Genomic DNA, 20300 nt, shown 5'->3' with positions numbered 1-20300 from the left:
GCTCTCAGTTCCAAGCCCGGATAAAATAAGAAAGGTTGCGTCAAAAAAGGCATCCAATATAAAAACTGTTCCAAATCAAATATGCAGACCAGAATTATCCGCTGTGGCGACCCCTAATATACAGAAGCAGTCAAAAGAAAAGAAAAAACTCAAAGTGCAGAGTGGTAAAACTCTAAACACTAAATGATTTGATGTAAACTGGAAGAATGGAAGGAATTGCTATACTTCTACATCATTAGAAAAGCAGTCAGAGCTAATGTGTCTACCATAGCATAGAGCTGGAACAGAGAGGCACCATCTTCTTTTGCCAGAACGCAATAAATCCTAAACCATAGAAAACCAGCAGACTGTCTGGATGGAGAGTATGAGGCAATGTCTTTACAAAATACTCTGAGTGGCTAATTTGAGCTCTGAAGGACCTTTGGTGGACTTAGTTACATGCATTTTTGTTATTTTACATTCAGCAAATGTATATAATTAACTTGATTTAAAATAGATAAAATATAGTGACAAGTGTCATTATTACTGAACTAAATATGAGACCGTATGTTATGTATTTTAGGGAAATGAATACATGTAAATGGTCCACATAATTAAAGCACTGATGAATATTTCCCTGACTCAAAATGTATAATTTGCTGACTAAAAAGGTCAGGAAAAGTACACTTCACACACACATGCTTCCACCTCAAAAAGCACAGCAGCTTTCCAATGCACAGCCTGCTTACGCTGGTAAAGCAGCTATGCATCTGTAAAACCAAACCCATTTACACACTCACACACACTTGCTCTGAGATATGACCAGTGGTTCTCTCTTTTATCCATTCTCATTTTTTGGACCAGCTAAGCAGTAACACTGGCCAACTGAAATAACTACACCACAAACAGTAGTCACTGCATCTGTTTGCTTTTATAGAATATCGAACCTCACAGCCATGTGTTACGTCCACAAGAAGAGAACCACTGGTTTTAGGTTTGTGCAGCAAGCTTATTTAAAATGTAATACTTGAGCGGTTTTGTTGTTGTGGGAGGTTAGATGGTTGAACGAGGGGGCAGAAAGCAATGAAAAGTCCATGGTTTTGCGTTTGGCTCGTGTGGACAGGACCGTGTCCTCAAGCTCGGATACTGAATGTAGCATGCTCGTGGAGTGTCGGCGCTGATGAGAAGGAGGCAATCACACAAAGCTGGATCAGAGCACAAAACGCTGAGTATGCACACGGACAAAATGATCTGTTAAGTGCACAATAAGCTTTTAGCTATAATTAGATCAATATGTTTACATGCACCCAAGTAATCTAATGACAGAAAATCTCTGAGCCTTTATGAGTCAGCGGATAATAAGGTTTCTTTCTAAATACATGATGCGTGCATTTCTGCAGACGGATTTTCACTTTCTATAATTACAAATTAAACCTAAGGTGGCCTTTTACAAGCTGTATTGCCCTGACTTAAAGATCTTATTAGAAACAGCTTATTAGATCAAATTCATGCTTACAAACCAAGCAAACATATTAGGTTTCCTCAGCTATACACAATATTAAGATGATAAATCTCTATGTTTTTTCTTTTCATTATCACCTATATGAAATAGACAATAACTTATACAACAATACTGACATCCCATAATAAAAAGAAAAATAATAAAAAGAAAACGTCTGTATGGGTAAAGTGGACATAATATCAACTGTTTAGAGTAAAAACTGCTTATCACCTTTATCATTCCCTTACTGTTTAATGCATTTTAAACTTTGAGACACATATAACTTACATGGCATAGCTATACAACTAAATCATTCCATATTTTTGATATAATACACTTATAACAGAACAAAGGAGGCCCATTCTGCAAATTAGTGTGCAACTGATAAGTAAGGGGAATAAATGCTTGATCAGTACCTTGTCATGAGGATGGGGTTTATCATTGCTGCGCTCTAGCAGGCTGCTTCCTGAGTCAGTGCTGATGATGGAGCAGCGAGAGTCAGCGTGGCGTACGATGTTCGGAGTAGAGGCCGCATGTGGTGTTACTGCATCACACAAACATTTCTTATTACACTGACATTTTAAGAAACACATATAAAATTGATCAGAACAGGACACCTTTATTTGTCATATATACATATACATGTGGCACAGTACAATGAAACTATTTTTCTGCATATCCCAGTTTCTTGGAAGCTGAAGTCAGTGCGCAGGGTCAGCCATTGTACGGCACCCCTGGAGCAGACAGGGTTAAGAGCCTTGCTCAAGGACCCAAACAGTGGAAGCATGGCAGAGCCTGGTTTTGAATCCACAATCTATTGATTGATAGTTCAAAGCACTAACCACTAAGCTACCACTGTTCCCCTAAAAACACCCAAGTGGCGTTAAAGCACGCTAGCACGCCAGAGCTGACATCTTGAACTCATAAGTTCGAATCTCAAAGAAGACAAGTGTTAGTGGCTCTCCTTAGTCAGGTAGAGAGGTCATCAACAGTAGAGGAAGTAAAATGCAATCAAGTAATTGGATATGACCAAATTTGGAGGAAAATTGGGGAAAAAAGGAAATACATATGAGCAGTTAATGATGAACTGCTAGAGCATGTTTTTATAATAATGAACTAATGCTATACAAAATAATGTATTGTAATACAAATCAGTAACTACAAGGAAATGAATTGTGAGTTACACTACTTGTACAGTAGTTGTATTTTCTACCTGTTCCAGAGATTACTCCAAACACATCCTTATGCAGGCTGTTCTCAATAGGTCCTGCTTTAGTTGGGGTCATCAGATTGCTGGACTGGACAGGTTCATCACGCACATTCTGCAATGCAAAACATACTTTACCATTACACAAAAGTACTTAAGGAAAAAGAGAAAAGCTGGATTTATACACTTCAGCCACTAGGTGTCAGGCTTACATTGCTGGAGCTGCTGTTGGTGAAGGGCGTGGCGTCTATAATGTTGAGCCTGTGGACATTCTCCTGAAGCAGCCCAAACAGCGGCAGGTACAGAGAGACCAACCTCGCCTGTTGACTCTAAAGCACAAAACAAAACTACTACTGATACACAACTGACACTTCTCACATGAATGTAACAACACAGCCACTTCTGCTCAATATACGACTCAAAAATAAAATCTACACACGCTAACAGGCTCACCTTGGAGGTGTAGCGATCATCAAAGGTGTGTTTTATCATCAGGTTCTTCAGGACCTGAATGGCGATTTGACGGATGTCTCGGAACTCCTGCAGAGCTGCCCCCACCTCCCGCAGCAACAGCCCAACCAAGAAGTGATTCTTACAGAAGTCATCTGTTAAAGAGTAATCCAACTGGAGATCTGAAAATAAACAGCATATAAATGAAGATAAAGGTCAAAGGGTTCCAGAAGACTGGTGCACTGCCAAAAAACCACAACCACACCTAGTAGAGAAGAAACTGAATGCATAATTCAAAATCACAAGTCAAGAATAATAATGTATAAACACAAATTAACCAAATATAAAGTCCGTAACCCACTACGTAGAAACAGTGGATAGCACAAGGATAAATCCCAAACCAAACTCTCAGAAAGTAAGACAGAAGAACTTTCTGAGCTTCCAGGTTCAGCCTTGGGTGAGCCCCAATCCACGTGTGCTGCGGCTTGGGGCATTACGCCCTCCCAAGACAAGCATGGTGCGAGACCCAAACCACCAAAACCAAAGCAAGTTCTCAGGAAAGTAGAGAATGAAGATGCACTATACAGGAAACCTTAAATCTAAAGCACATCAACACTTACAACTGTCATTAGGAAAATCCTCATTTTCCTTTTTCCATTTTTTGGGTTTAAAACTTTTGTTTTTTTTTATGTGTTTGAAATGTATTTGTGAATCTGTGACTCTTTCATTAGAATGTGCTGTTACTATGCTGTATTGCATTTTTTTGCAACAATTATGGTTAAAACAGAACCCAACAAATTAGCAAATGAATTTTATTTAATAATATATATTTTTTTTCTATTAAAAGAAAGAGAAAAACCAAAATGTACAAACACCAGAAAAAACCCGAAATTCACAGATTCTGCATTTTACAAAAACCTTTGGGAATTTTGGGGTGTATATATATTGTTATTAGAAATGTCAGTGATCAAACAACATTGATTTCAGAAGCCTCCCTCAGAATTGATCATTACATGATTGGTTAATGATCAGAAAGATAGGCACTATGTCATACCTACCTACAGCAGACTGAGACTCCATACCGGAGTTGTAAGCTGCTAAAGATGCAAACACACAGAACAGCACAACACACAAAAACTAAAACAATCAGTGCTTTTGAGAGTATTGGGTTATATATCTCGTACATACAGTTGCAATCATTAATACTCAACCCCCCCAAGAAAATAAGGATTTCCCCCATAATCCCATAAAAGTGAATGATGCAGCAAATGAACAAAGAAAATGAATGATGATGTTTTTAGCAGGATATTTTGTTAATACTGCCATGTCACAATTATTCAACCCCTGCATAAATTTGTTGATCTCAAAACTTACTGCTAGTCTGTAGTAGTTGGGTTACAACATGATTAAACAATTGAGAACTCAATGACAACCCTTCATTTGCCTTAGCTGTGATGTGTTATATAAACACAACCCAGAGCTGAATACACAGAGTGTATTCAAAGTCTGTTGCAACCACAATGAAAACTAAGGAGCTATCACAAACGCTGAGAGAGATCTTTTTATTGAACCAAAAGTACAAGAAGATTTCCAAGAACATTCCTAGAGACACCACTGAGAGCATTGTCCAAACTTATGCTGTAGCAGCAAACCTGCCTGGAAGGATGACCTAATGAAGGCTAATGAACCTGCCAGGATGACCTAATGAACAAATGGAACAAATGTGTCAGTGGCCAATTAACCATGTCAGAGGATAACTTCACCATGGACTTTATGTCCTGTATCCAAAACACACAACTCCTGACCAAGAAGAACACAAACTGTTGACTGAAAATTTTCAGAAGGAATTTGGATAAGCCTGCAGAGTTCTGGGACACATTTCTATGGAGTGAAACTGGAACTGTTTGGCCATGTGGATCAGTGGTTTGTCTGGCGCAAGAAAGGCGAGGCAGAATACATTGAATAATATTATTCGATGTAATAAAGAATAATATCCTCACAGTCAAGCATGGAGGTGTGTCAGTGATGTGGGGATGTTTTTCTGCTGCAGTAACTGGCAATCTTGACTGTGTGACTGGCATCAAGGATTCACAAAAATACCAAAGCATTTTAGGAGGAATGTTAAGGAATCTGTCCTGGAATATCCTTGAGTTGCCTTCTCAACCTGATCATTTAAATCCCATATAAAAAAATCTTCGGTTGGATTTAAAGAAAGCACAAAAACCATCCAACCTCAATGAGCTGAAAGCTTTTGCATAAGAAGAATGGGTGAAGATTGCACAAAAAAAGCTTGTTAGCATTTACCAAAATGACCTGTTATATGGTACTAAGGAGAAATGTTGTTCCACCAAGCACTGAAACTGGGGGTTGAATACTAGTGCACGTAGACATTTGTCAAGAGAACTAGATGTTTTTCATTTAAACTCAAAGTAATGTTGACTTTTCATCACTGCTTGTATGTATTAATAAATATTATTTCTTCTTTACCAAGACTTCTTGTATATTTTCATTCAATTCTGTACACATCACTATAAAACCTTTTAAGGTGAGGGGGTTGAACATTTCTGATTGCATCTGTAGGTATTACATACATTATATCCATAAATATAGTAATTCAGCAAAGTATAATCTAGTAATGTTACTGACAGATTTAGGGGAAAATGCTGCTTTCTGACTAGCTTTCTATGTGTAGTATTTGGTCCAAATGTTGGTCTAAGTTTGTTCTCACCTTGAAATCTCATTATCCGCCCTTTCCCAAAAGGCATAGGCAGATTAAGAGGAACGAAGTGCTCATGGTTGCACACCACCTTCAGGAACTCAAACTTAAACTCATACAGCGTCTGTGGAAAGATGGTCAGTTGTAATGATGAATACAACATGTAGCCAATTTTTAAAAAATCATTACAGATAATTATGCAACCTGTTAAATAGGATTTGTAAGTGTCTCTTTAAAAAACAGGAAAAGCACCTTAGCATCCCCAGGCATAAAGCAGTGGATATAGTTGTTGATTTGCTTGAAGACAAAACCTCGATCCATGAAGGTAAAACAGCGCTGCAAACATATAATACATTTTATTTTTATTCTTACTTTTTTCTTATTTATTTTTATTTTTTTATGCATTTTCCTCCTGATTTAGAGCACTCAATTTTGTCTTCCACTGCTGAGAGATACCAGATTGCATTCAATGAGAGCACGTCGCTGCACACGCCTCTTCTGACACGTGTACAGCCCTCCTCTTCCTCCTGCCCCTGCACTCTGCACAGGCATCTCTTCCAGGGTCCTTACACAGCGTATAAAGACCCACCCACCCACACATAGGCTGCGTCCGGAATCGCATACTTCCATACTCAATAGTACGCGAAATGAGTACGCGAGAGCGGTTAGTATGTCCGAATACATATTATACACAAAGAGGTACGCGAGAAGTACCCGGATGACCTACTTATTGGGCAGCCATGTTTGAGTATGCAAGCGATGCACACTTGCGGTCCGTTAATGTATCCCATAATGCAACTGGAGCTGCGTAGGCGTTCGAAGCGTAATAAGAAACAAGAAAGATAGCGAGTCCTCTGTTTACAAGTGTAAGTAAGATAAATAAAATAAAACATTTTAAAGACGAATTAATAACAAAAACACGATAAATATCCAAAAGTTTGGCGAGTGGGGTTTGTAATGAGTCTGTAACCATGGTGATATTACGTCATCACGTCCCACGTCATCACTTGACGTTGGAAAGATGGCGGATGTAGTGCGTAGCAGTGTTGTGTGCATACTGCATACTTCTGTACTGGAAGTATGTACTTTTTTACCTGCAGAGTAGTGCATACTTCCTCCAATCTAGTACATACTCTCTAAGTATGCGATTCCGGACGCAGCCATAGTCCGGCCCCCTCCCTGCAGATACGGTGGCCAATTAGTATCTGCTGCAGGTACTGCCAATTATGCCCGCCAGATGCTGCCTAGCCGACCGGTGGCAACACCGAGTTTCGAACCGAGGAGTTCAGAAACTCGGTGCTGGTGTGCAAGCGAAAAATCCCGCTGTGCCACCTGGGCGCCATATACTTTTTTCCACATAAAAACAACACCAAATCAAAGACTTAGCCAAAGTAACTTTATTATAATCTGAGAAGATACTACTTCTACTAGATACTACAATCTGTACTGAAAGCTGGGAGGTGTGGGTCATGTGATGTTTTAGCTGACCTTGATAAAGAAAGCCAGGCTGTGGTTGGCATTGCGTGCTGCATCCAGGTTGTCTTTGTATTTCTGTGTAATGTGGGGCATCAGCATGTTCACCAGGGTCTCCACGGTGTGATGAAACAAGGCTGAGAAGCGCTGATTTCTGGAAAGCTGAGGTGAGAAGGGTAAAAGTCAAATCTTAAAGCTATTTTAAATTAAGACATAAATGAAGCCTGGCTTTAGCTGACATTTCTGCAAAAATGAACTAACCACATAAACTTGGAATAATGCACTATAACCATATAGTGCATCATCTCTCAGTAAATTAGCAGTGAGTTTTTTTCTGCCTCTGTAGACCATTTACAAACAATGCAAGCAGACCTACCCTGACTTTTCCACTTTTTATCAAGTGCTGAGCCATGGACTTCGCCAAAGCTTCGAAGAAGTACCAGGAGTACTAAAGAACAACACAAAGAACAGAAAACATATGAGTAAATAATCTCATATCAACATTTATACAGACTCATTTGCACAGTTTTAAACATGTGCACTGTACCGTGAAGGCAGGCACAACTCACCTTGAGCAGTTTGTTGCTGGTGAGGAAGTCAGTGGAAGGCTTTAGGATGGTGGTCACAGCTTTGGCCAACTCCTCGTGTATTGTTTTACCAGTCACTGTGTTAGCATCTGTGGTAAATACGTACTACACAAACAACACACATGCATAAAACAAACATTAGCTTGTTTAAAAAAACATCAACATGAGGCTTGAATCAATCATTCATTTATTTTCATGTTTTACCACCACTTTACCCTGATCAGGGTTGTCTTGGGTCTAATTTCCCCAGGATCACTGTGCACATTGCAGTAACACACCCTCGGCTACTTCCCAACAAGACATAGGCAATCAAAAGCACCACTGGGGATTCATACCTTGGATCCCAACAGTAGCAGGCTAGCATTATTTACAGTTGTGCCAACCGAGCGCCATAAGGCTTGATAAAATAGTAACATTTCTTGGCTGTACTTGACATCTTGACAATTAAAAAATTATTTTAAATTTTTATGTTTTACCACTGTTTTATCCTGGTCTGGGTTTCTGTGGTTCTGTTTTCCCTGAAACCACTGGGCACAATGCAGTAACGCACGCCAGAAACAAAGCGGCTATCGTGGGGCCTCAGACATTTATATTTGTAGGCGCCCACCACTGGGGATTTGAACCCTGATTTCTAGCAGTAATTGGTTTCAGCAAGATGACTTACTAAATCCTTTTTATGGTACTAACCTTGACATATGAACGTAGGTAATGTTCCAAGCCTTCCTCATGGCACTGAGCGACTACATGAACCATCACTCTGTAAAAAGACATTAAAAGTCAGACAGATTCATGCAACATGTATAAGCACATTTTTTAAATATATATTTAAGGAATATAGTTTAATATAGTTAAGTAAAATAGTCATAGTTTTCTATCCAGATATTTTCAAAATATTGGGAGTAAAGGTATAAACAGATGGGAAACAAAAAGTTAAAAAAACCAACAACCTATGTCTTATTATGGTGTTGGGTCAACAGAAGCTACCAGAAGCTTTAGAAGCAGTGTTGTGTAAGTAGGTATTGTGTACATTCAAGTTCACAGATGACTATTATTGTCTAATGCTGATCTAAATCAACACAGGATGAAGGATTGCCATCCGTCTTACAAACAGACCATGGTCAGTATTGCTTTTTATCCTTCCTGGCAACTAATAACTATGCTACGTACATAGTTATTAGTTGATAAAAGGCTTGGGGCACCTAAGAGCACATAACTGATTTTTTTTTAATTCTGACAATTCTGTATAAATGCCAGGACTTAGAAATGTTGTTTATTTAAATTCTAACTTAGTTTAAAAAAAAAAAAAAGCTAAGCAAAGCTTAGTTTCTAATATTTAATGCTGGCAAGTCAGAAAAGCCAAATATGTCACTTCTTAGGAACTTTTACTTAATAGGATGGTGGTTAATTACAATACTATTTAACTGGTTGATGTATTTCTTTAGTCTTATAATTAAATGTTCTAAAAATATTCACTGCCCCATTGTATTTTGATGTGCACACTGAACATGATGGCTGAATTGTGTTTGATTAAACAGTTACATTCTACTACATAACCCAGTTTGGTGCTTTTCTGTAAGCAGTTACAGAAACTTACTTTCTTTTCTTTCAAGATGTACACGTTTTGTAGTTATGCTCAGTTGTTTTTTTAGACTACTTCATGGTTTAGATAAGCAGGTAAAAATTTACCTGGTGACATTGACAGCAACATCCTCGTGAACTGCACTGGTGAGGACACTGAATAGCTGGTTCAGAATCGTTGGGAGGAAGTTTATCATGACATGAGCTTCTACAGCATGCAGACTCTGCAACAAACATACACAGGATACTTTAGTCTTATTATTAGGTTTGGAACATCACTCAGTCTTAACTTTCTCACTAACAAGAAGCCTGAAAAACACACACCCAGTCCTGCCCATGCTGATCGGCAGCCAGTCCATGCTCTCCTGTTCAAATGTATCAGTTAATAGATCTGGACAGCTGTGGGTTGTGGTAGGAAACCCCCCACACCCTGGAAACCAATGGGTGGGGGACAAATGGCTCTGATTGTCTGATTGAGGTCTCTTAGCTATTATCAGATGGTGATTGTGTGTTTACACACTCAGTTCAACGCAAAAACACATGCTCTTTGTGGAGCTCCCTACTGAGTGCCATAAGTATATTAGGAAAGTGGTAGGGGGCTAAAAAAACAAACAAGACTCGCCAAACATCCTCAGGAAACACATGAGCAAGCACCTAAATGCATGGAATCAGTGAGGTTGGGACAGAGAGGCAAAAAGGAAGAGAGGCGTAGAATAATTTTAACTGTGTTCTTGGGTTCTATAGTCTTCATTTATTTTTAACGTCATGGTTTACACACTTTGGTTACAGTCATGACAGAACAGGTTGTTACTTGTAACACAAGATTCATCAGTTCAAGTTTTTAATTTCAAACACAGTCATGGACAATTTTGTATCTTCAATTCACCTCACTTGCATGTCTTTGGACTGTACGAGGAAACTGGAACTCCCGGAGGAAACCCATGCAGACACAGGGAGAACATGCAAGCTTTACACAGAAAGGACCCAGACCGCTTCACCTAGGAATCAAACCGAGTACCCTCTGGCTGTCATGCTACCATGACACCCTTTTTATAGTCTTACCTTCAGGTATTTAACCAGCTCTCCTCCGTTTGACTGGGCTGCCGACACAGAACTTTCCCAGTGGTGGAAGAAATTGTGCAAATGCTGGTCCTAAAGCCGAAAAAAGCAATACAGTACATAAATATCACACAGACATTACAATAAACACACATCACTGATGGAAAAAGAAGAAAAGTGTGAGAAACAGAGCTGATACCTGTGTGTAGACAGTGGACACCAGGTGAGTAGAGACCTTAAACAGTGACTTTCCTCCATCAACCCACTTCACTTCAGGACCGTTGTGCTGCTACATACACAGAGACACAGACACACACAAACTGCAAATTAGGAAACTATTCAGACACAACCAATCAAAACATATGGTTCTTTGTTGCAACTGTTTCTGGTAGTTACACCTTTGAGATGTCTACAGTGAGCAATAAATAGCTACTTGCTGCATTGTGGATTCATTACATTGTGTCTCTGCCATGCAAGCACCTTTAGCTTTATTTAAAAAGATATCATTTTGGAAGTTAAATGTTAAATTTTAAAATTAGGCTCCTGGCAAATGAGATTCTTCTTTAATGTATACCAGTACATGTTTACTTTGTTGTCATATTATTCCTTAGTATCGTTTGCAGAGATACAGCCTCATATCATGACGCTCCTGCTCCCCATATCATGATGCTCCTCACTATGGGTGTAACTAACATTACAGGCTGAATTGTTTTTGCATCTGACATCTGACCAGAGTACATTTTCATCACTCGCATTATCCTGGTTCCACTAGGAACACTGGGTGCATAGCAGAAATACCCTGGACAGGGTGCAAGTCCATTACAGGGCTTTGGCCACATCAGACATAGTCAATTATGTCTGTGTAGACGTCGGACCAGCTAATAGCACCACTAAAATTGAAATCCCAGATCTCAGAGGTGTTGTGCTAGTGTATTATTATTCAATAACTGTTTATTGAAAACTGAAAGTAGAGCACCAACTGCATGACAAGCTCACCTTGCTGTTGCCCTCCGGGTAGCTGAGGTAACCAGTAGGGAGGTTGGCAGCCACTGGAATCTGCTGTTCATTCATTATCACTCTGCCATCCTTAAGTAAGGGAAGCCATGCATAGCCAACTAAAAGGTACACACACACAAACACACACACACACACACACACACACACACACACACACCAGAGACGTCTTAATTAATAAATCATTCGATCATTTATTTATTCATTCATACACAGTAGAGGTTTAATAACAATAAACACGCTTTACCTATTATTATTGATTCTCTGTAGCATTGAATGCACTGTCACCTCATGATTCTGATCCTGAGATCACAAGGCTCAAATGCACTGAGTGTGTGTATGTGGGTATGTTGACTATCTTACCCTGGGTTTCTATCTGCTCCCTCTTTTTGGTGCTGGCTTTGGTGTTGGTCTCACAACTGATGTGGTAGAAGGTGAACAAGAGATGATGCTTCTCATGCAGCTGAGTAGGTAGCGCTATCTTAAACTGATCAAAAGAAAATATGTCTATTTAGAACACCACAGGTCTGGCTAGTTGTAAGCTAGCTTTGTTTTTTTTGTAGTTTTTTTTAGGTGTAATGTTTACCTCATCATAAAACTCAGGGTTTTGATGATGATGCAATACTGTAGCAAAGCCATTCTTAGTGAAGAGTGATCCACCCGGACGACCATATATACACTATAGGATACAAAAAAATGTAAATTTTTACAATGTCACCTTCACTGTGGAAGAAAATAGTTATCACATCAGTTCAAAAGGGGTGTCCATATTCTTTTTGTTTCAGATGTTTGTTAAAGGGAAGCATTGGATGGATGACATTTGCAAACAACTAAATTTTACCTTTAGCGGAAGTGCATCCTCATCATCCGAGTCTCTGAATTCCACACACACGGCAATATTTCTGGCCTGTAAAAACAACAACAACCATAAATGTTATGTAATTTTGACTAAACTATGCACAAGAGGTCACTTACAAAAAAAAAACATATTTCTGTAAAGGTACCTTGGCAAATGTCTTCTGGCTGTCGTATTTAAGGTGGCGAGGGTAGACATACAGATGATTATTATAGGTGGTGAACGGCTGAGAGCACTTAGCTATAGATGGCACAAACTCCTCAACCTCAAACAACAGCCCGTTCCACTCACTGCTGTCAAACTGACGCACTGGGAGATACGAGGGCGTGATGCAGTCTACACAGACACACACACAGACACACACACAGACACACACACACACACACACACACTCATTAATGGATTAAAATCCTGAGAAAATGCATGCAAATGAAAAGATCTATAATGCTTCTTTGCTAAATTATTACTTTGACTCACTTGTAAGATCTGGGGGCACACTGTCAATAGTGACATCCAGATTCCCCAGTAGCACTGGCAGCTTTGCCATCTTCTCTGGCCTGAGAGGTGGACAAGTACAGAGGACAGAGGTAAAGAGAGGAAGAGGGGATGTGAAGACAGAGTATAAAAATAGTCCTCAACTCCTAAAGCATGTCTAAGACCAAAGGGACATGTGACATTTGCCCTAGAAAATCAAACAATGCCCCAGTAATGCTAAGGGAAGGGTGATTACTCCTGAGCACAGTGACTGAATTTCCAACATAGCATAGTTAATGGCTTTATTTTAAACTATTGCTTTTGGACATGTAAAACATTGTAGCAGTGTTCTGCACAAATGTTCTGCTTACACAAGGGTCACATGACATGACAACAGCCAGTCTTAAAGGGTGAGCATGTGCTTCACTCAAGACACAGTACGCCAACCCTCTGAACTGCATTTTAATGCCACATTTTTAGGCAGATTAACATACTTGGAGGAAGGAACCAACTGTGCCTTTCTGGACACACAAGATAATCTGTGTCCAAAGACTAAGTGCTAACACAAATCTCAGAGGCATTAAAAAAAAAAAAGAATGACACCAACTTCCTAAAATCTGCCAGAAGTTTAAGCAGGTCCTCATTGGATAGCTTGTTACTGTCTTGTCTGTAGATAGGAGAGAAACGTGCAGATTTGTCCAACGTCCCATTCGCATCCTTAAACAATGGCCTATGAGAGAATGAAAGAGAGGGAAAGAGAAAGTTTGTTGGTTCATTACGTTTTTGCTTCACGGTGATAGAAAAGATTCCATAAGCTCTCACATTTCCCTTTTTTTGTAAAAGTATACATACATTTAAACTGTCAAAGGTCATTTCCTAATAAATACATAGCTACCTATTACCTGCCTTAAATTTGATCAATTTGATATCTGTATAAATTTAGTATTACAATAAATTTTTTTACACCCTTTTCTTTTGTTGACAAGTGTATACATTTATGGCCCCCTCTGTATATATGACAAATATAGGCATTCCATCCATATAATTTCAACATATGCTGGTCAAAAAAAAAATATTATAAATAAAAAATTACCCTTTGAGAGGTTGGAGCAGAATTACACTCTTGGTGTATTCTACTTCATTAAGCTAGGTATTTCAGGTTAAAAGCATTCACTTTATGACAGCAGTGGGGTTTCTTAAGCATATATACATTTAAGTTTTGATGAGTGACAAAAACAATTCTTACCTGGCTGCCCAAGCAAATGGCATCCTGTACTGACCCAGCCTGCTACATGCGACTTTAGCATTTTTCAACACTTTCTGAGAAGTCTAAGAGCAAAGAGGATAAAAGAGAAAACAAATTAGAGACTTCTGGCTTTACTATTGAGTGTTTATTGGTGCCATGAGTTCTATACAGATTGTGCTCTAAATGTAAGTCCTAACTCGTATTACCCTAACACACACACACACACACATATCTCTATAGAAGAATTCAGACAGTATTTCAATAAACAAGCCAAAAAAGAAACTTTATTTAGAATACATTTGAGAACACTGCTCGTGTAAAATACGGTCTTAAAGATATGGCACATCAGACTTGAAAACTGCCATAAAAAGGTAGAAGTAGTATCAGGCATTAACAGCATCTTAAAATAACACTAAGACACAAAATGTAGTGTAGTGTAGTGCAATCATTATTTGAAGGAGGGTCTCACATAGCAGAGAGCCACACACTGCCATCTGTGGTTAAATCATAAAATTTTACAGCATGAAATATGTTAGTGGATGCATTACAAATGTCAGTTCTAACCCAATGCCAATGTAGGCCAGCATCAGCCATTCTACCATTATACTGCATCATTTCATGACATCCCCAATTCAAGGGTAAATATTAGGTCATGAATATGTCGCATAGGGAAGCTTAGGATTATCTGCATTCAAAGAGAGGTATGTATAGGGTTTTGAGGAATGCTTAAGTCTAAAGGGGCTGGGGGTGTAAAACTTTTTTGGGCTTATTTGCTATTTACTACCTATATAGATTTTACACACACAAGCTCACACTTCAACATACCCAAATTAACATGTGTATGCACCCACATACATGTGAGAGAGTGAGTGAGAGTGAGAGTGAGAGAGAGAGAGAGAGAGAGAGAGAGAGAGAGAGAGAGAGAGAGAGAGAGAGAGAGAGAGAGAGTACCTTTGTGGAATCTGAGCTTTTCATATATGGTTCAGCACAGTGAGTTATTCCTCCCTGTAGAACCTTCTCAATCCGAGCCACCAGGAAGATATCAGGGTGTGGACACATAACAGAAAATACTCCCTACACACACAGGAAACATACTGATTAATATTTACTACTGTAGGCTGTTAGTTATTACAAACCTACTCACAATCATAAAACATTTTCTACTGTTACATTCCTATTCCGACATCTTGCTGGATTTTTTCCCCAAGTCAAATATTCAGGAACTGCTTTTCCCTGTCTCCATCTGAAATATTTGTTGGTTGCTTTTTTCCACATAATCCACGACTTAGCTGTCCGCGGACAACGATGATTTGTGTAGAAATAGTGCTGTGATTAAAATGAGCAAGCTTTGGCAAATACTGCGAGGTCTGACTAAATTGGCATTCATTCATAAAATTTAAATTGATCATTTTTTGCCTGCTTACTACAGGATGATGTTATTACTGCAAATCCGACAATGCTCTTCAGCTGGGGACCAGTGATCACAAGGGGTTTTTACCTTTTAGCCCAGTACCTCGTCACACCAGCATTATGGTATAATTCAAATACAGTTTTTAATACTCATGTACGCATCGGTGCAAGTGCAGTTTACCTGTCGTGGATACTGCAGAACAGTCTCTGGTACACCATTAGATGTGTGTTGTGCTGTATCTGTGCCCCCATTAATGATCTGAGCACCAAAGCCTGGAACCATAGCTCTCACTGATGGATGGTTTAAGTCCACATGAAAATCTGCTGAGATCTTCCGACAGTTCTGAATATTAAAAAGGGACAGTGTGACGAAGAAGGGCTCCACCTGTCGTGTGCAGAGAGAAAACAAAAAGCATCTTAGCTTTGTTTACACAATCGAGGTTGCACTTTACTATTCAGCAATCTAGTTAAATATGATAATAGAGCATAGCTATACATTGGTGGTTGGGCCTTCCTCATTCTCCGCCACACAGCTCTGCAGGTTAAATGACAGGTCATTGCATTTCACAAGGATCCGTTTCCCAAACTTCTCCTCGAATGGTTTGATTTCTGGCTCAATCCCAGAAAAGTCCAACTTCTGTATACAGACAAAGATAGGTACGTTTAAGGCTGTATCTTCTGTATCTTCTTTTAAGGTTACACTAAAAATCCCATTGTTTAATCTGCTTGTCTTTAGTCCTGTACCTGTGTGTCTGCATCCAGTGTGAAAAGCTTTAATCGAGTTTCATTTCTCATCCTTGACTCAATGTCTCGAGCACTCTGCAGAAATCACAATCAGCACATCAACACAGACCAAGACAACAGATGTAGAGGTGCGTTTATTACTGAATGTTAAGCATATAACAAATAATCACATAATAACGGAACAATGTCTAGATATTCTAAAGTAAAACTCCAGCCTGCCTTTGTTAATCAACAATGTTAAAAATTATTTTCTAAAGATGTCTTCAAGCTTTAAAACAAATCAACATTATACACACTCTGAATGAGATGTCTGAGGATTTACAACATATTTATTTTAATATTGCATATCTTTCTGTCCTTTCCACAGCAAAAAGTGTAATTTGCCTAAATAAAATGTCATACGTCTGAAAAGCTAACACCAAAAGCTACCTTTATTCACCATATTCATCTATCCATACAAAGCAGCAGAACACATTAAATGATGGGTTATGTAAGTTATTTAATTCCCTACAGAGAGAGGAACTAAGATACATTTAATTTAAGAATTTCAGTAAAACGTGTTGGAGTAGCAGAGAGTCTTGTTTGAGAGCCTCTGTCATTGGCTCTAAGCAGATCAGACTTTGTCCTAGAACTTTCAAATGTAAAATAGAAACTGAAGCAGGTGAATTTCATGCAGAGCAGAAGAAACTGTTGCAGCTAGAAGCTGTTCAGAACTTTGACCCAATTAATTATGGGTATTAGTTGTGTAACATTCACAATCTCACTCACTTTCTTAACCACTTATCCAATTAGGGTTGTGGGGGGTTGCTGGAGCGTATCCCAGTTTTTCAGTGGGCGCAAGGCACACAGTAACACCCTGGACGGGCGCCAGTTCATCGCAGGGCAAAGACACACACACACACACACATATTCACCTATAGCAATTCAGTGTCTCCAATTAACCTGACTGCATGTCTTTGGACTGTGGGAGGAAACCGGAGCTCCCGGAGGAAACCCACGCAGACACGGGGAGAACATGCAAACTTCGCATAGAAGGACCCGGACCTTCTTGTTGTGAGGTGACAGTGCTACCCACCGAGCCACCGTGCCGCCACATTCACAATCTAATAATTTAATAATAAAAGTGTTGCCATGTCTTCGCATATAATCACTGCATTTTGATGTAAATTACATCTAGGGTGGCTTAAAAAGTTTCACATTGAACCCTGTACATTGTTAACTGCCAAAATCAGATAACTACATTATAAGTACACATATAAATACATCTTGTGTAAAACAAATAGGTAGGAATGAAAAAAAGACTTCTTCTTCCTTCCTACCGTGCATTCATAACCACTTAAATAACAATTCAGAGAGTAATAAAATATTTCCACAGGCCTTGAAATCTGTCCAAACCACACGGCTGCATATTTCTGATTGGATTTCTTGTGTAAATACACTGAATTACATTTCTAGGGTCTTGTGGTAGCTGCTAATGCAAACAGGACCCACCTGAAAGCTGTCCATACTTCCAGACGAGTTATCAGCCTTTCCCAGATCATCATCTACAGATCGAAAAGACCAACAGCTGTAATTATTATGGCACACATCTGCTGTACAGGAGGAGATACTGTAGCTTATGATGGATTAACGTCATCAGAGAAAATGTCATAAAAGCCTTTTAACCAGAGCAAATAATCCATGCTGAGAGACCTGAGCACAGATACAGCAATAACACGCTAAAGTCACTCAGAGAGCTGGAACATCAAACTGGACTAAATAATTATGTGTAATTAGGAAGATGGATTTGTGTCTGTGTTAGCTGCTTAATAAAATAGGGGGAAAACTTTTTCTGTTCTGTTTCATTAAGATTACTGTCATGTCAAAAGCAGTACTCATCTGGGTGGTCCAGAAATAATAATAATAAAAAAGCCCTCTACCCCCCACACGCACCATCATGTAGGTCTCCATTCCGCTTCTCTTGCATGGCTAGCTCAAAACTGGTGTGGAGGATTTTGTTCAGCGTGCTGATCCACTCCTCCATCTCACTCTCAGAGTCGGCAGCCAACAGATACGCACTCTTGTCCTGCATCTTTAGCTCAAACGCAAACCTCCGCACCTTATTATTCTACACAGAGACAGACAGAACAAAGCCAAGATAGAGAAAGATTAAAAAAGATCATATTACCTCTTGAAAGTAATATAATCTTTAGAAGCTCGTCAATTAACAAACAAATAATGATTGCTTTGGTTTGTGTACTGGGAGTGAAGTGTGGGCTGAAGGACTGTCAGTAGCCTTTTTCAAGATAAGCAAGGTGTTTATATACACCGATCAGCCATAACATTAAAACCACCTCCTTGTTTCTACACTCACTGTCCATTTTATCGGCTTCACTTACCATATAAAAGCACTTTGTAGTTCTACAATAACTGACTGTAGTCCATCTGTTTCTCTGCATGCTTTGTTAGCCCCCTTTCATGCTGTTCTTCAATGGTCAGGACCCCTACAGGACCACTACAGAGCAGGTAGTATTTAGGTGGTGGATGATTCTCAGCACTGCAGTGACACTGACATGGTGGTGGTGTGTTAGTGTGTGTTGTGCTGGTATGAGTGGATAAGACACAGCAGCGCTGCTGGAGTTTTTAAACACCTCACTGTCCCTGCTAGACTGAGAATAGTCCACCAACCAAAAACATCCAGCCAACAGCGCCCCGTGGGCAGCGTCCTGTGACCACTGATGAAGGTCTAGATGATGACCAACTCAAACAGCAGCAATAGATGAGCGATCGTCTCTGACTTTACATCTACAAGGTGGACCAACTAGGTAGGAGTGTCTAATAGAGTGGACAGTGAGTGGACACGGTATTTAAAAACTCCAGCAGCGCTGCTGTGTCTGATCCACTCATACCAGCACAACACACACTAACACACCACCACCATGTCAGTGTCACTGCAGTGCTGAGAATCATCCACCACCTAAATAATACCTGCTCTGTGGTGGTCCTGTGGGGGTCCTGACCATTGAAGAACAGAGTGAAAGCAGTCTAAAAAAGTATGTAGAGAAACAGATGGACTACAGTCAGTAATTGTAGAACTACAAAGTGCTTCTATATGGGAAGTGGAGCTGATAAAATGGACAGTGAGTGTAGAAACAAGGAGGTGGTTTTAATGTTATGGCTGATCGGTGTATATTAATAAATTTTTTTTCATCCTGCTGTTCCTTTATTTAAAAATCACCACAGTGGATCATTCTAGTCCACATACCTGATTTAGCACAGTTATACGCCGGACGCCCCTTCTGACACAAACTGCCTTCTTTTTTTTAATCCAGGCTTGGGACTGGCACTGATTGGCGGCACTGACAAGTGTACCTCCCAACAGTCAGGCTATTTGTCAAACTCCTTCCCTCAACAGGCATAGCCAATTATGTCTGTGTAAATGCCTAACCGGCCAATAGCACCACTGAGATTCAAACCCCAGGTCTCAGGAGTAGTGGGCTTGAGCATTATACCACATACAACCATACACACCAGTTTATATTTTGAAGTCAAAGATAATATAAATAACAAAATGCACACACTGGTTTTGACTGAGAATGTAAATGGATCTAGAGGTTACAAGATGTCTCAAGGCTTTTTTTTATATCTACAACCCCTGGCAAAAATTATGGAATCACCACTCTTGGAAGATGTTCTGTCAATTGTTTAATTTTGTAGAAAAAAAATAAATCACAGACATGCCACAAAACTATCATTTTTCAAAATGTCAACCTTCTGGCATTAAGAAACAATAAAAAAAAGAAACAAATATAATAGTTGTGGTCAGTCACAATTGCTTTTTTAAGATCAAGTAGAGGAAAAAAATATGGAATCACTCAAATCTGAGGAAAAAATTATGGAATCACTCTGTAATTTGCAGTTTAAAAACAAAACATCTGCAGCAGATTAGATTTGCTAATTATTCTTCAGTTTAAAAAGAGTGCTTACACCTCGGAGAGCTGTTGCACAAAGCAGATTGTCATGAATC

At 39.3% G+C, this 20300-nt stretch overlaps 1 protein-coding gene across 1 annotated transcript in view; it reads right to left on the bottom strand.

The window, feature by feature from the left end:
- Nucleotides 1-20300, bottom strand: part of zmp:0000001200 (dedicator of cytokinesis protein 9) — a 122687-nt gene that overhangs the window by 13502 nt on the left and 88885 nt on the right. The window contains exons 8-34 of the mRNA XM_063006412.1: nt 18227-18401; nt 17786-17838; nt 16295-16369; nt 16047-16187; nt 15732-15935; nt 15092-15214; nt 14141-14223; nt 13502-13624; nt 12898-12977; nt 12569-12756; nt 12406-12471; nt 12151-12243; nt 11928-12051; nt 11547-11665; nt 10750-10839; nt 10554-10643; nt 9600-9715; nt 8601-8670; nt 7896-8018; nt 7703-7774; nt 7342-7488; nt 6106-6189; nt 5866-5977; nt 3141-3319; nt 2900-3016; nt 2694-2802; nt 1897-2024 (exon numbers count right to left, since the gene is read on the bottom strand). Coding sequence (XP_062862482.1) covers nt 1897-2024; nt 2694-2802; nt 2900-3016; nt 3141-3319; nt 5866-5977; nt 6106-6189; nt 7342-7488; nt 7703-7774; nt 7896-8018; nt 8601-8670; nt 9600-9715; nt 10554-10643; nt 10750-10839; nt 11547-11665; nt 11928-12051; nt 12151-12243; nt 12406-12471; nt 12569-12756; nt 12898-12977; nt 13502-13624; nt 14141-14223; nt 15092-15214; nt 15732-15935; nt 16047-16187; nt 16295-16369; nt 17786-17838; nt 18227-18401 — 3084 coding nt within the window. The remainder of the gene's footprint in view (nt 1-1896; nt 2025-2693; nt 2803-2899; nt 3017-3140; nt 3320-5865; nt 5978-6105; nt 6190-7341; nt 7489-7702; nt 7775-7895; nt 8019-8600; nt 8671-9599; nt 9716-10553; nt 10644-10749; nt 10840-11546; nt 11666-11927; nt 12052-12150; nt 12244-12405; nt 12472-12568; nt 12757-12897; nt 12978-13501; nt 13625-14140; nt 14224-15091; nt 15215-15731; nt 15936-16046; nt 16188-16294; nt 16370-17785; nt 17839-18226; nt 18402-20300) is intronic.

This window comes from Trichomycterus rosablanca, chromosome 12, assembly GCF_030014385.1.
Source record: "Trichomycterus rosablanca isolate fTriRos1 chromosome 12, fTriRos1.hap1, whole genome shotgun sequence".
NCBI lineage: Eukaryota > Metazoa > Chordata > Actinopteri > Siluriformes > Trichomycteridae > Trichomycterus > Trichomycterus rosablanca.
The sequence above is the reverse complement of the archived record's forward strand: the minus strand, read 5'-3'. Positions and strand labels throughout refer to the sequence as shown.